Below are 16084 nucleotides of genomic sequence, written 5' to 3'. Positions count from 1 at the left end.
AACCTCTAGCTGATGAGCAGTCTCTTCCTTGGATGCCTCTGGTGTAATTTCCCCCTCCCCTCATACTGTTGATGTGATTTTCTAACATGCACTTAAAGAGAGTGCTATTGTACAACTTTAGTTTGTCCACCTAGCAATTTTCTTTTTCCCTTGGTGGTAGGTTTGCAGTTAAAGGCCTTCTCTGGTCCCTCAGAATATTATAGATGGGACTGGTAAATTACTTACTACTATCACACCTGACAGTTCCTGAAAGAATATTTAACCTTTCCAGTTCTGTCATCTTGATGGCACTAACTATGTAACTCATTGCTGCCAAGCCTTCTTGTGCATTTGTTTCAGAGAAAGAGGGAGGCGGCTTTTCTCATGTCCTAAAAGGCCATAAGAGGAAATGCCTGCTTAATGCACACATAGGATGTGTTTTGTTGGGTTTTGGAAATGCAACCTTCCTACCCTTTACTGCAGCCTCTAAATTATTATTTGAAGTGTCTTTATCTACAGTTTGGGTCTCAACACTAATCCCTTGGCTGTGTGTTCCACAGGCTAGCTAGATGCACATTATCCATTTAAAGCACATGACTTTGCCCAAAGAATCCTAGGAACTGTGGTTTGTTAAGTATGCTGGGAATTGTAGCTCTGTGAGGGGTCAAATCTGGGATTCTTTGGGGGAAGCAATGTGGTTTAAAAGTGCTTTGAATTTATTTTATTTCTCAGGGAGTTTCACAGGACTCAATAAAGCACACAGATTCACTTAATGTAGATGTGCAGAAGGTATATTTTAATTGAGACTTGCCCATGTGAAAAGGAGGTGGGGGTTGAAAGCTATTCATGCTGTACACCTCCTGATTCAGACAATCAGACTTCTACGAAGATTGGCTGTGCTTGGTAGCCCGCACTCTTTCTAGTAGCCAGCAGGGCTTTGCTTTCTTGCTTCCTGATCCACAGAAGTCTTTTAAACAAGCATTGCCTGAAACACACTGGACTGCTTTGAGAATAAAATCTATATTTTTTCAGCATCTTGACATACGTTCTCTCTTGTCTTAGGGTTCATTTTGGATGCTTTCCGTTCACTGCATATCCTTTGCTGCTGGTTGCCATGATTAAATTTCTGATTGCACCAACACTCATATTTTTATAACCTTGAGGAGAGGTTTTTTAAAAAAGATGTTTTAAACATTTTGAATTAAGTAAAGGAAGACTGCTACCTCAAATCAGCATTCTGAAAATGCCACCTGTTATTGAGACATACTGTGTGATGACTTACCTTACACCATTCCTCATTGATCAAGCAATGACCTTCATGAATAAATGCACCATTGTTATAGCACTACCACAAACAGAATATTCATTATCACCGGATGTACTGTTAAGTCAAACACTATACTTTTCAATGGAGTGCTTTCATGGCATTTGGTTGAAGGTCAGCATATGCTGGTAACTGAATGACGAAAGATCACAAGTATGGGCATGAACGATCTTACTGAATGTTTCAAACCACAATTGTAGGAAAGCCGTTTCATTGCATCTGCATCACATTCTTCAACAAAATCACAGTTCTATGAAGAGCTTTTTAAATGATGGGAATAAAAACAATAGACTGTAGGTTCTGTATTGTTGGAGGTGATAGACATAGGAATGACATGTGTAAAACTGTATTTTCCAAGAAAAACCAAATATTTTGTTTTGAGTGCTGGAAATTGAACTTGCCCTGAAACTTGAAGTCCATCTTTGAGGGGGGAAATTACTTGGATGCCCCCATAACTACTGAAACAGGTTCATTCTTTCTTTATTTTTGCAAGCATCACATCTGTGCTCTGCTGATTTTATCTGTCCATTTTCATCTAAGCCATCCTAATTTTGCCATCTGTGCTTCTTTGGGGCTTGTGTGAGGACTTATCACCTCCAGGGTAGAAAGAGGCTGCTCCTCTTTAGAATGTCAGTCTTTTACATTTATGGTTTCCTCCCGGAGGGCATAACTTTTTTTCAGTCCCTGGTGGAGGGACTGTATTCCAGCTATGGGTGAGCAAGAGCCAAAGTGGATAGATGAAATGGTCTTGATCAGGCATGGGTCCCTTGAACACAAGTAGACTATTCCACCCCATGTCTGGGTGGATATTTTTAAAGACTCTACCATATTTGCATAGTTCAAGTACAGAAAAAACCTAGGGTTGCCGTATTTCAAAAAGTGAAAATCTGAACACAGAAGTTGTTGAGGTTCTTTTATAAGATCTCTTTTTAAAAATGCATTTTTGATCTATTCTTAAGGGAATTCGCCAAAATCTACACTTCCCGCTTGGGTTGCCATATGTCCGGATTTTCCCAGACATTTCAGCAAATTCCACCCAGACGCTCTTTGCTGCGACTGAATCCTGGCTATGTCCAGGAAATTCCAGACGTATGGCAACCCTACAAAACCACCTAACTGATGTAAGCGATTTTAAGCTGTTGACAAACTTACCTAAATTGGATTGTATTATTTGCATTGTATATACAGGGAATGCTTATTGGAGTAGCAGTATAATGGTGATTGTTTGCTATATGCATTTTTAGAAACTGAAAAATAGAGTTAAGAAGGAAATGCAAACACACACACATGCACACAACCAGGCAAAAGGACTTCAGGTGTGTGTGGAGCAGGGCAAATGAGGGGTGTGGCGTAGTAAGAGTCCCAAGAACCAAATAGAGAAGCCTGGAGGGCCATATTTGCCCCCTGAATTTCAGATTCTCTAATCCCTGATCCACTCTTAGCAGCAAGTTTCTGCCATTCAGAAGGGCACTGTTTTGATACCAAAAACAAAATCCAAGCAGCATGGTTATCTATCTGGTAAGGAGCTTCTATCATTAGCCTTTTGGTAAACCTTGTTCCAATATTTGACTGATTTCCATAGGATCCAGAACCTGCTTGAGATAGAGAATTCAGACTATATGGACCAATAGCCTTAATAGTAAAATAAAGAATTATCCATTTTTGCAGATCTGGTATTTTTATCTTCAACTGACATCAGTATCTAAAATCCTTCTGAAACTCTCCTGCATCCAATATTTAAACCAATGAGTTTTGTGTACTGATCATACAATATTTACTGCCATGGGGAGAGAATTATGAAAGCAATTACTTAGAAATGGGGAGGGGTACAGTCAACTTATCTCTCTGTGTTCTGTTTACCCAAAACAGATAGTGTGCATTTTTTCCTTCTGCCAAAGGCCAGTGGCAAGCAAATAACATTCTCTAATAAAATATTCTCTAAGTGTAAGCAATGACTACTAGCTTCTTGAAAAATAAGCCATGCATCATATTCATATCTCTCCGAAAGGCTCTCTGCAAGCAAACTGATTCTGTTATTAAGCTATATTTTTGTTTGTTCTGAAAATAGTGGTTGGGAGCATAACTTGTCCAAGGAACAATATCAGCTTTCAAAATCATAGCAGTATAGCATCATCCATAAACATGGGTGGGTTTTCAGTGATTTTTGTGTGGGTGTTTTTAAGCTGAGACAGAGTGTGACTGAGTTAAGTAATCCAATAAACTTCATGGCCCAAACAAGCCAGCATTTGAATCCAAGTCTTCCAAGTGCAAACAGTCTAACAGCTCTGCCATCCTGGCTCTCATATGCAGGCAATTATTTCATAATTGTATCTGCCAAATACATTTTTTGTGGGGTGCGTGGTTGTTTAATCCCCTTTGAAACAAAATCAGTAAAAATACAAACTGCTTTAAAAATAAATAAATCCAAGAAGTGTGATAAATGGGGAAAAGCATTTGAAAAATATGTGTACATGTTGCTGTGGGTTGTGTTCATCAGTTGTTGCAATCAGTTATATTTTTATAGTCTTCAGTGAGCCATTTATAATTTAAATAAAAATAAATCTGAGCCATGTATCTTTTCTCTCTACCCACGAATTTGATTAATTGCTGTATTGGCACACAACATGCTTTCCATATGGTACAGTAATTTACTGTTTTTAACTAATACCATATTAATTAAAATTATTAACCCGGGTCACCCTGAAGTCCATGGCAACAGAAGAGATGCAATATAACTAAAATCTCTTGATCAATAGAGAAGCCATCCAGGAAAAACACTATGGTGCTCTTGTGCAGTCCCCATTCATTTCATTGACACACAAGCAGTTCAGCATTTTGGTGAGTTGTGAACATTGGCGCTTCCTTTCCCCTCAGCCAGGATCCAAGTGCCAACCCCGCCCTCCACCACCTGAGGGAAGCTCCCACTGTTGCCAATTGGGAAGAGGATGTCAGCGAGTTCTAAAGAGCTAATTTTGGCCCTGGTCCTATTCATGTTTTTGTGGTACTTCTTATAAGGGCATTTATTGTTTAAATGCAACCATGTAAAGTTTGACCCTTGGGGAGAACTGTACCCCAGTGGTAAAAAAAACCCCACTATCTGAAATCCTGGAGAGCTGCTGCTGGGTAGTATTGGTGGTTGTGGTGGTAATAATAATAATAATAATAATAATAATAATAGACAGTAGTAAGCTGGATGACCAATGGTTTGAATCAGTATAATGCATCTTCCTATATTCCAATGTTCATTGGACTTCTTCACCAAATGGTTCTGATCAATACTAAGCTTTGCCATTCATTTTCTGAAGAACATCTTTCTAGAATATGAAGAGTTGTGCCGTAATGCTCTAGATAACTCCTGCAGTGCTACACTAGTGAAGTAAGAACCAGCAGTTGTTCCCATCAGAAGACAGGGTGTCATGTTTTGCTTCTGGGAGTTGTAAAAACTATTCTCACAAGTGTATGTTGTGTGACGGAGATGAAACAGATTTTTGATGTAGGAATGGTACTAACATTAAAGTGTGGGCTTGATATTTCAATAAGTTTGAAAAATAGAAGATTTTGAAAAATTGGAGCGAGAGAGAGAGAGAGTATGGGCAGTTGAATTTCAGTGGTAGAATTCTGAAATCAATTTTAGAATGTTTATATCTGGCAAATGCATACAGAATGATGAAGTCTTGTTAACGTTCTAATGACCATAGTTCTGAATAAGCATAGTGCTACATGGCACTCCAATCTCTGAACGGTCTGAGATTCCAGGGGTACCAGACATGCTTAACAGGATCTTTGTTTCCTTTTGGAACAGTGAGGCACAGCAGAGTCTGTGGTGTCTTTATTGTATATGGTTTATTTACACATAGATGCAACCTGTATCTAGATGGAGAGAGTGCAGAGTATTCATATCCCAAGAGGGTCCTGTTCCTCCCATTGCTGCAGCCTTAGATTCAAAGAGACCCCACACATCATGTCCAACCTCTGAAGCATAAAACAGACTGCCCACCTTGTGTTCTTGCCTATCTCCCCAGCTTGCAAAAGTGACACTTATTTCCTGTTTGCTTACCATCATCTTTGGCCTTCTTAGGGGGTTAATCGGTGAGCCATTCCAGTGGTTACCTTTTGATGGTTCTTCTACCAGGTGGTTTCCTGGACATGGAAAAACTGGTTTAAGCTCCAACCCCTACTAGACCCAGGAATTTAGGGGTTTCCTTAGTTTCTAATCCTTTACTGAATCCAGATATTTGGGGGGAGTCTTCCCCTCCCCCCAATTTATAATACAGTGGTACCTCTGGTTACGTACTTAATTCAGTCCGTTCTTAACCTGAAACTGTTCTGAACCTGAAGCACCACTTTAGCTAATGGGGCCTCCCATTGCTGCTGCGCCGCTGGAGCACGATTTCTGTTCTCATCCTGAAGCAAAGTTCTTAACCCGAGGTAATATTTCTGGGTTAGCGGAGTCTGTAACCTGAAGCATATGTAACCTGAAGCGTATGTAACCCGAGGTACCACTGTACTACATCTGTATGGGAACTGATTGAATACTTGTGACTTGGTGGTTAAGCGATAAACCAAGACAGTACTTGGAAAAGAAGGGGGAAAAGAAGATAGGCACAATCTTCTGCATAATCTTATAGCATTGCTCCATGAGGTTGTGGAACCCATACACATATAGTCTGAATAGCACAGGGATCAGCATGAGTAGCATTTACATGTGGATTCTGAATCTTAGGTAAAGGTAAAGGTAAAGGTACCCCTGCCCGTACGGGCCAGTCTTGACAGACTCTAGGGTTGTGCGCTCATCTCACTCTATAGGCCGGGAGCCAGCGCTGTCCGCAGACACTTCTGGGTCACGTGGCCAGCGTGACAAGCTGCATCTGGCAAGCCAGCGCAGCACACGGAACGCCGTTTACCTTCCCGCTGGTAAGCGGTCCCTATTTATCTACTTGCACCCGAAGGTGCTTTCGAACTGCTAGGTTGGCAGGCGCTGGGACCGAGCGACGGGAGCGCACCCCGCCGCGGGGATTCGAACCGCCGACCTTTCGATCGGCAAATCCTAGGCGCTGAGGCTTTAACCCACAGCGCCACCCGCGTCCCATCTGAATCTTAGAAGTGCCTAAGTTTTCCCCTCATCCTTGCAACTTGCAGTAACTTCAATGTGGAAGCAACTAAAATTTTGGTAGGAAGTAGAGCTCCACAGTGCTAAAAATTGTTCAGACAAACACTGTAACATCATATATTTCTCTCAAAATGATATCTGGCAAGTGAACAAGAGAAGTTGAAGGTGACAATGAGACTGCCTTTACAATCCTGTATGCACTTACCAGGGGGAGTGAGCCCCACTGAACACGGTGGTAGTTACTTTGATGCACGTGTGGATGTGATTGTGTTGTGAAAGCCTGCAGTGTAATTTTTGCATTTCACTATTCCCTGAAATGGTATAAAGTGCCATGGTGTGCAATTTCCTCTTGCTCATCTGAGCCAGTATACCTCACGCTGGACGGTGCTGCTTGCCTCTACTCCTCTCAACCAGTCAGTAGCGTTTTGCAGCCTTATAATTGCCTCTCCTCATTTGTAACTAGCCTCACTCTCTCACATACCTGTATTTCTTTAATTTTAGAGTGCAAACCATTCATGGACTGCAGTGTGTGATTAAGCCTATTGACACTTCCAGACAGCCTGTTTATTCAGTATTCATCCTGATTTGTTTGCAGGGATAGGGATGGTGTTGGCTATTTAACAAACATCCCATTTTATTGGTTTGTGGGGAGGTCAGATGATGTTGCATCCTTCAGTTTCCAGTGCATTTTCCTGTCACTTAATTGCAATAAAAGGTCAAAACTTTTGAGGAAGTGGGTTTGTTGCACAAGAGCCCTCAGTCAACTAATTGCACAATGTGAATTTGCCAGTATGAGATTGAATCCTACCTAAAAATATCAGCACTCGAAGTGCCCTTAGCCTCCCTATTTTCTCTTGAGGGGTTGTTGTTGTTGTTTAAAGGAACATTGAACTGGGAGTAGGGATAATGAGTGGGATTAGCTGAATGAGCCCCATCAGTGGAAGCTCTGCGCAAGGACTTCCGCTTGCACAGTGCAGCTTTCCCCCCCCCCTCTCCTCCCTTCTGTGTCCCCACTCCTCCAAAATTGGCTCTTTGGGGTCAGGAGAACCTCCAGAACAGCATGGAGGGAAAGGAGAGGGGGATTGTTCCATCTGGCAAGCTGAAATGCTTGTGCACACAATACGTTCATCCAGTAACATTGTCCGACAGGGTAGCATTGCCAGCACATCATTGAAGTACATTTTTACTTGAAACCATTATTTGGATTTCTTCTTCTTCTTCTTCTGTCTTTCAAGGGTTCCTAAGTGTGCACATCATTTTTGTTGTTGCAGTTGACACCAGTTGGAACTACCATCTTTACAGGATTCTCTGGAAACAATGGTGCCACAGACATAGATGATGGTCCCAATGGACAGATAGAGTACGTCATCCAGTACAATCCCAGCGACCCAGTATGTGAAATTCTTATTTTCAGTAAACATGTGTTGTTGGAAGAACGAAAATAAGATACAAAGGCGCTCTCAGTTTATCTTTAACAGAATTTGCCCTTGTTAAGTTTTCTTAAATCTTTGAATTTTTTTTTATTTATTTTTTTGGTAACATTTTCTCATAAGGCACTTTGAACCCAAGATTGATTTGATGTGTGTGGTGCTGGGCACAGGTATATTCGTCATGGAGATAGCATCCTGGGGAGGGATGAACTGGACTTTCCCTTGCATGTGGGATTTGGGAAAGGGATTTGTATCACACATAGATTTATGAGCCCAAAATCATTTCTTCAAGAAACCTGGCATTATTAATTTTTAAGCTATTTGAGAGTGATTCTTTTTGGCGGGGGCAGAGGGAGATATTTTAATCATACACATGTAGAACAGATTATGCATACAAGTAAAACCTGACAAAAAATGTGTGGAAGTTCTTTAGAGAGAATGAGCCATTAAAAACAAACAAACCCTTCCTTGATTCTGCTGGTGGAGTTCTAGAATCCCATGTGCTGCTTCTTCCCACACTTATGCCCCTGCTGGATGTTCAAGAACCAGTCCTGAAGGTGTAAATACAACTGAATGCATAATGCTCAGCTCATATCAATTCCCTGGAAAAATAGGTCATGGCAACTGGAACTACTTGTGTAGGCAATTATGTGTGTGGACCCAAGAAGGGCATATGAGTATGGAACTTTATCCTCCATTATGCCACATGTAGAATGTACTTTTAGGATGACATGGGAGGGCACCACATGTAGAATGCTTAGTGTGAACTAGAGTCATGAATGTTGGCCACTCATTTGATCCATCCACTGTGAACAAGGGGTGGGATTCAGTGAGTGGGGTTCACTGATGTAAGCATTTTACATGCTCAGGTCCCAACTCACTAAAGGATCTACTTGTGTAGGGGAGGACTGTGTGATCTCCCCAGTTCCAGTGGTGATGATTGAACGTTTAACATGATCTGTGTGAACTGGTCCTAAGTATAGCATAGAGTTATGGTATTAATAAAATGGCACTTTCATTTGCAGCACTAAATAGAAAACATAGTAGTACATCTACTTATCAGTGCATTTTATATCATTCTTAAAACTGGGCTTAGCATTCTGTTCTTTTTCAACTTACAAAAATTTCAAACCAGTGAGTTTATGTAAGTTTAATTCAGATGCATTTAGTTGATAGGATTTTTGAAAAGGTTTCCTAGTGGGCAGGTCGAAATAGTGTCATGATATTTTAGACTGCCCATTTTTGGAGGAAATATTTTACTGCAGAATTAAACACAATTTTATTCACAGAAAACTTTTACCTGTGATATATATCTAAAATACTTCATTTTAGACAAAATGAGCTTTTTTATAAAAAAAACCATTTGGATTATTATTGCTATGCAAAGGCTCTAAATTATCAGTGGCAGTAAGACTATAATAATAAAACTCAGGTTAAAATAAGTACATTTTGATGAGAAGAGGAGGGATGATTGCTATCATTTGTAGGTTGCTTATTATTCCAAGGTAATAGTAGAGACTGCATTGTGACTGAGATCCTACAAAAAGCTGAGATGTGAATGGTTTGTATTCTAGAAAGTTATAGAATCAGTGTTCAAGAAAATTGATCAGGAGAATGATTGGCACACCTTTTGTTGGATTAAAATAATTGCACTCACTGTTACTGCACTATTAGGCAAAAACATGGGAAAACAATGTGTTGTGTTGCTCCATGAAACTTTGCCAAGGGTGTTGGGGGAGATGGAGAAAATACTGATATGCAAGGCTTAATATTCAGCAAGAGACGGACCTAGTTCTCAGAAGCTGCGGATGATGTTGGTAAGTCCGTGTCATGCTAAAGTATGCCATTTCAGACTGCCCATGTGGGCTCATGAGATGGAATGTTCCCCTTGCTACGTTTAAAAAGAGGTTATTATATGTAGAATATTACTATGTCAAAGTGAAGGCTATGTGCATAGAATATATTTTAAAATGAAAGAAAATTAAATCAGCTGCAGGCTAAAGTGGATCTGCCCAAACATAGGTTTACAAGTTGTTGCTTTTTGCTTTAAAAATCCTTGCTTTTCAATATTTCTTCTATCTCCTTAACATCTTTGGTCTTTAGAAAAAAAATGACATTCACTTCAGATGTTTATTCGTTGTTATAGGCTTGAAGAAGTGATATGGCCACATCTCCACAACAGGCAAATTATGGCACCGGCACTCTTTTTTGTCTTAGCTGTGAAGGAAGTAGCTTCAAACAGAGTGGCTTCCATATCTGTAGGTGGAGTGTCCACAACATACATTAGATCTGTAGCACTCTGTGCCCTCACGCACTTACGCTCCATCGTGTAAAGTCTCCCATCACTTGCAGCTATCTGAATCAGTACATAGCAGTTCGAGGAATCCTTGGCTATCGAAATGATTCATTCCAGTTTAAATTTAACTGGTATCAGTGCTCAAAAGTAACTTGATCACAATTACCATACCTTCTAATGATTTTAGGTTGCACAACCTTTTAGGCAAATTACAAACTAAAGTGCTGTGCTCCTGGTGAGCACTTTCAGCAGGGCAATGTGGTCATTTCACGGCTTCACCGAAAGTCAGTTGAGCTTATACACTTGTCTGGTGTTTTTTTTAAAGCATAGAAATGTCACAGTGGGGTGAGAAATCATTCCTAAGATCCTTCCATGGTTACCTCTTTGTATAAATGCACCCCCATGAAGAAGAATAAAGATAAAACCATGGGAGAAGGCCTGTTGATTTGCCTAAAAGCTTGTGTTAATTCTTCAACAGAGGAAAGTCCAGAATTTTACCTCTACTTCATCAGACTGCAGTTCTATGCAAATTATGTACAAGTGTGTGTGACAGGGTGTTGTGACACATGCTGGCCCCTCATTCAAGGACCCATCTGCATGGAGAGAACTCCCCTCCTTGGGTCCATTTATGCAAGCTTCCAACCACAGGTGATTGTGGTTGTGAGGGCCACATAACCACAGGAAATTTACAGCAAGAATAGTGCTGATTTTACAGTATTTCTGGGCCCATTAAGAAATCAGGCAACCCATTTGCCTTGGTTTCAACAGTCACCAGAAGCACACAAATGCAGCCTGGTCATGTGAACAAGTTCCAAATCTCCAAGAACCTCATGGTTGGTTGTGTCAGTTTTAGGTCCCATTTGCAATCACATCACTTGCTCTCCTTTGCTTCAACCAGAAACTGGGAGATATACAATGTCAGTTATATTCAGAGTAGACCCACCAGAATCAATGGACTTGTAGTTACTAATTTCAGTGGGTCTACTCTTTGCATCATCCAGTTGGATATCATCGTCTGTTCCTATCTAGTCCGAAATGTTTTAATTAGGCTTTTATTGTTGAAAGATATGTTCTTTTTTCTTGGTGGCATTTTTTTCTTTCTTTAATTGGAATAAATGTGACTCCACACTGTCATTATGCCAAGGGTCTTTCTTCTGTGGAAATTCATTAGGTCTATGGGGAAGGATGTGAGGGCAAAGTGAACTGATTGCTCACTGAAGAAAAGGAAGTGTTGTTGTCAGTTGCCACTGATGGATCTTCCTAATTTGATTACATCATTTTTTCTCCTGTGACCTATATTTCTCTTTTCTTCATTTAATTTTGGCAGACTTCAAATCGAACTTTTGATATTCCTCTTACACTGTCTGGAGCAGTAGTTTTGCGTGAGAGGCTAAATTACGAAGAAAAAACACGCTATTTTGTCATTGTCCAAGCCAATGTGAGTATGACTGACTTGTAATTTTTGGTGTCCATTGCGAATATAACTGTTTTTAAGGGAGAATAGAAACTGTATCTTCATATTGTATCTGATGGGCATTTAAATTGTCATTATCAGCACATGACTTTTTTTAATTCAAGAGGGCATTCACCCCATGAATATCCATCATTTGATTCCTGCAGCATTGTATTTGAATGAACCATTGTAGACTAGATGCTGCAAGCAGACCTTGCATTTTACTGTAAGTCAGCAAATTATTTTGCAATCCTCAAGTGATCATCATCTGTTGATGAGATATCAAATGACTTGAATGCATGAGAATCAGCCCTGCTGCCACGTAACACAAACTTTTACATATTTACTGGTTATAAAGGTGTTGGTGTTCAGTTGCGAAATAGAGCCTTTTTAGTCTGGGAAGGTATAGAATGATGCATTGTAGTGTCAATGAGTTTTACTGTTCTGTTGCAGCTAGCAATACTAATTTGCTGTGAAATTAATTTAATGGCTGCAGTTTAACTGCATCCTTCAGCTCTGAAATGCAATCTTTTGAAGGTGCTTTTTCTTTCACCTCCAGTTGTGTATATCAAATAGGGGTGTGTGTGAAGCATTTTCCTGACATGTTATGTAACAGATATTTCAAGCTGAGAAATAAAGTGATGCCTACATTGTACAGAGTATACCGGTTGGAAAGCTTTACTTTGAATCAGCTTTACTGTTGATGTTGTCTTTGTAACCAGAGCTGGCAAAGTTTCCATTCATTGCAGAATTCTGCAAGTTACTTGCATAATTATAAATCTGCTTAAAAGGAGTCCTGAATTCCATCCATTCTTGTGCCATATTTCATTGAGGGTGCTTCCAGACAACACGTTTATTGAGCAGTCATCCTCATAGGTTTGCTAGGGGGTTATAATGACATTTTGTCAAAGCAAGTGTGCCATGGACTAGCTGGATGCAGAGGGGTCGTGGGAGGTATTAGCCAGGTGACCTCCAAGTGAAGAAGACTCAGAGCCTGGGGGATGGTGGTGGGACAACAATGAATGGTTAGAGGTAAAGGGAGCAGACTAGGAGGAGGAGGTGTCAGAAGCAGAATAGGTGACGGGGTTTTGTGAACAGGAAGAGTCTGCAGCAGAGCACAGTTCAGACTCCGAGGCAGAAGCAGGGATACTTCTGAACCACTTCTGAGTTCTTGCCTAAACATCAGTGTAACTGCCCTTGTTGTTATTGTTTCTTAATGTGCTCAACATTCAAGGAGTTCAAGATAGGTAATTTTAGATCCTGGACTCCATAGCCTTTTGGGGGACCTCCCTTTAGACTCCCATGTCTGTTCCTTCAGTTATTTCTCTCCTTCCTGCCAACACTGCCTTTCTGCGCTTTCTATACATTCCTGATATAGTGGAACAAAATGAAGAAACAAAAAAGTTTCCATCCCTGGTTTTGAAAAATGCACCCCTCTGAGTATGTGAAGTTTTTTTTTTTTCATTTTAAACTACCTTAAATCATAATGCTGTAATGATTATTATAGGACTAAGATGATGTTTACTTCAACTATTCTGATGCAAAACACATTCATTTGCGAATAAGCACTATTCCGTTGTAGAAAACAGTAAAGTACTTTTAAAGTAAAGACAACAACAAAATGAGCACCTGTAACTATGTATAATCCCTGATGGCTACCAGCTGTCTTTTGAATGTTTTCTCAAAAGATGAAGGCAAAGAAAAGAAGATGCTGGAGTGATCAAAGTGATGCTTCAGTGAGTCCAAGCATCCCTACGCCAGCCTAGGTGCTGATGCTGGACCTGTTTGCTGCTTTCTCCATTATCAGTTACTCTCTGGGTAGCCATTTCAGGACTCCCTGGGTAGTGTGGCCATGGACTTCAGTCTCAAGTTCCAGTCTTAGCTGCATATTGCCCTTGTTGCAAGATTTCTCTTCTACTTTACTTGCTTCCACCTGATTTCCTTCCTTCCTTTCAGAACTTGACACAACCTTGCCTCTTCTGGGTGCAATGTAATCCTGCCACCATTTTCTCCTCCTTCTTGCACAGTATCAGCCTTCTCTTTCCACCAAACTCCTGGGTTTATCATCTAAGATTGCAAGTTCAAACTTTCCCCAAGGCCACATCTCCAATATCAGTTTTTAATTTATTTTCCTGGAGACATTGCGCTTTCTATTTAGTTGACCAGCTAGTCATAGTTGAAGGAGCGTCTCCTCCCCCATCGTTCTGCCCGGACACTGAGGTCCAGCTCCGAGGGCCTTCTGGCGGTTCCCTCACTGCGAGAGGCCAAGTTACAGGGAACCAGGCAGAGGGCCTTCTCGGTAGTGGGGCCCGCCCTGTGGAACGCCCTCCCATCAGATGTCAAAGCGATAAACATCTACCTGACATTCAGAAGACATCTGAAGGCAGCCCTGTTCAGGGAAGTTTTTAATATGTGACATTTTAGTGTATCTTTCATCTTTGTTGGAAGCAGCCCAGAGTGGCTGGGGAAACCCAGCCAGATGGGCGGGGTACAAATAATAAATTATTGTTATTATTATTATTATTATAAATGTACATATAGTAATACAGTGGGTTGTATCCTGCTGAGCAGATTGCCTTGTCCTGAACAGTTTGATCACCAAAAGCAAGGCATTAGCAATGTTCTACCCCAGACCCTCCATCATGAAATGGCTGAAAAGCAGGAATGGCATGTGAATACAAAATTATAAATCTTTGTGATGTGATAATGTTGCTACCGTTTTGAATAAGAATAGTCTGACTTAATTCTTTTTCTACAGACTACTTTATTCCTACTAGAAAAGCAACAAAGAGAATTTATGAATTCTTCTGTCAGTAAGAAGAATATATAGAACACATACTGGTGTGCTGTGCTGATAAGTGATTCTATAATTAAAACCATACAACTTTCTCATTGGAGATAGAGGGGATTAAAATCCTTTGTTGTGATGTGTGGGAAAACAATGCTTATTAGTTCCAAATTTGCCAGAAAGAATATTTTATCACGTAATCTGTTTCCCCAAATATTGCTAGATGGGAGGGGGGCTTCCATTTGAATGTTTTCTCCCTCACACACATGGCTAATATCAGATTTCTTTGTTGATATTGGATAACTTGCTTCACTTCTGAGACAAGCCCCCTGACTCCCAAAACAGCACAAAAGAAGTGTGATGATTTGGAGTCCAAGGAAGGAGGAAGGGTTTGAGGAAAATAATTTCTGTAGAAAAGAAAGATGTGTCATGGAATAGAGGTATAAAGGAAGGTCAAAAATGGGGTTGTTGGGAGGAAGGGAAGAAGATACATAGAAAAGGACAGAGCAAGGAAAGAGAGGATGGTAGGGTACAAAATATGATACTAAGATATAAAATAGTGAAATCAAGGAAGTGGGAACAAGGCTACATAAAGCATATTTGCCTCTTGAGATAAAAAAAAAAGGCTGATAAGCACACTCACTCACTCACTCACTCACTCTCTCACACAGAACCCCTCTTGGTTAGTAGTGGTCCCAGATTAGAGCTTTGTGGGGTCAGGGAGTGCAATGTTCACTTCCACCTGTCTTTGCAACATGTTTACAGCTTGCAGTTTCGAATTTCACACTATTATATGCAGTGATACCAAGACTTTTATTGTCAGGTTAAATCCTTATTTTCTCCACAGGACCGAGCTCAAAACCTTATGGAAAGACGAACAAGTACAACCACCCTTACTGTTGATGTCCTTGATGGGGATGACCTTGGACCAATGTTCCTTCCATGCGTATTAGTTGTTAACACTCGGGATTGTCGGCCGCTCACTTACCAGGCTAGCTTGCCAGAGCTCACGGACCCTGTAAGTACAAGAAGGAACTCCCCCCCCCCCTCTCCCTTTCTTTTATTTTCATTCATTCATTCTCTGCCTATGTTCAGGTCAATCACTCTCTTGTGCAGCATGATTCTGTGCCCAGCAAGCCAAACACAATCCAGCAAGCATATATTGTGGCCTGTCAGGTGCTTGAACATCCTTTTGTTCTTGCAGGTCCATGAAGATTGCAAAAACTGACACCCCATCCAAAAGTGCTACAGCACACTGCAGTTGGTCTTGAAAAAAGTCTTCTATTCAAGTTAACAGAATGGTTTATTTTCAAGTCTAACTTCAGCATGAGAACATTTTCAGTTTTTTGTTAACACATAGGGAATGGAAGATTAACCTGGCTCTAATAGAAGGCTTTTTTTGAACCCTAATTACAGGCCAAATGTGGAGACCCAGGGACTACATTTGGCTCATGTGCTGGGAATTCTCCACCCCTGCTGTAGCAGAACATTGCTGGCAGAGTAGCAGAATCACTATTTTGTACCAGAGTTCAAGCAGAACAAGCAGTCATGCCACACCAAATGAGGGCTTGTTTTCATTTTACTTTTTGTACTTTGTGTGTTTATATATCTGTATCTACACAGAGACACGTACTTGAACACAATATGTATTTATTCTCCACCATTGTATTACAAACTGCTGCGAGTACCATTTCTCTCTTTCAA

At 40.6% G+C, this 16084-nt stretch overlaps 1 protein-coding gene across 7 annotated transcripts in view; it reads left to right on the top strand.

The window, feature by feature from the left end:
• Positions 1-16084, top strand: part of PCDH15 (protocadherin related 15) — a 621509-nt gene that overhangs the window by 391495 nt on the left and 213930 nt on the right. For 6 of the 7 annotated variants that reach the window (XM_077930491.1, XM_077930494.1, XM_077930495.1 and 3 more), the window contains 3 exons: positions 7685-7804; positions 11467-11577; positions 15228-15398. In XM_077930491.1, coding sequence (XP_077786617.1) covers positions 7685-7804; positions 11467-11577; positions 15228-15398 — 402 coding nt within the window. The remainder of the gene's footprint in view (positions 1-7684; positions 7805-11466; positions 11578-15227; positions 15399-16084) is intronic. The other variant, XM_077930496.1, reaches the window with a different exon arrangement.

The sequence above is a fragment of the Podarcis muralis genome, chromosome 6 (assembly GCF_964188315.1).
Source record: "Podarcis muralis chromosome 6, rPodMur119.hap1.1, whole genome shotgun sequence".
Taxonomy (NCBI): Eukaryota; Metazoa; Chordata; class Lepidosauria; order Squamata; family Lacertidae; genus Podarcis; species Podarcis muralis.
The sequence above is the reverse complement of the archived record's forward strand: the minus strand, read 5'-3'. Positions and strand labels throughout refer to the sequence as shown.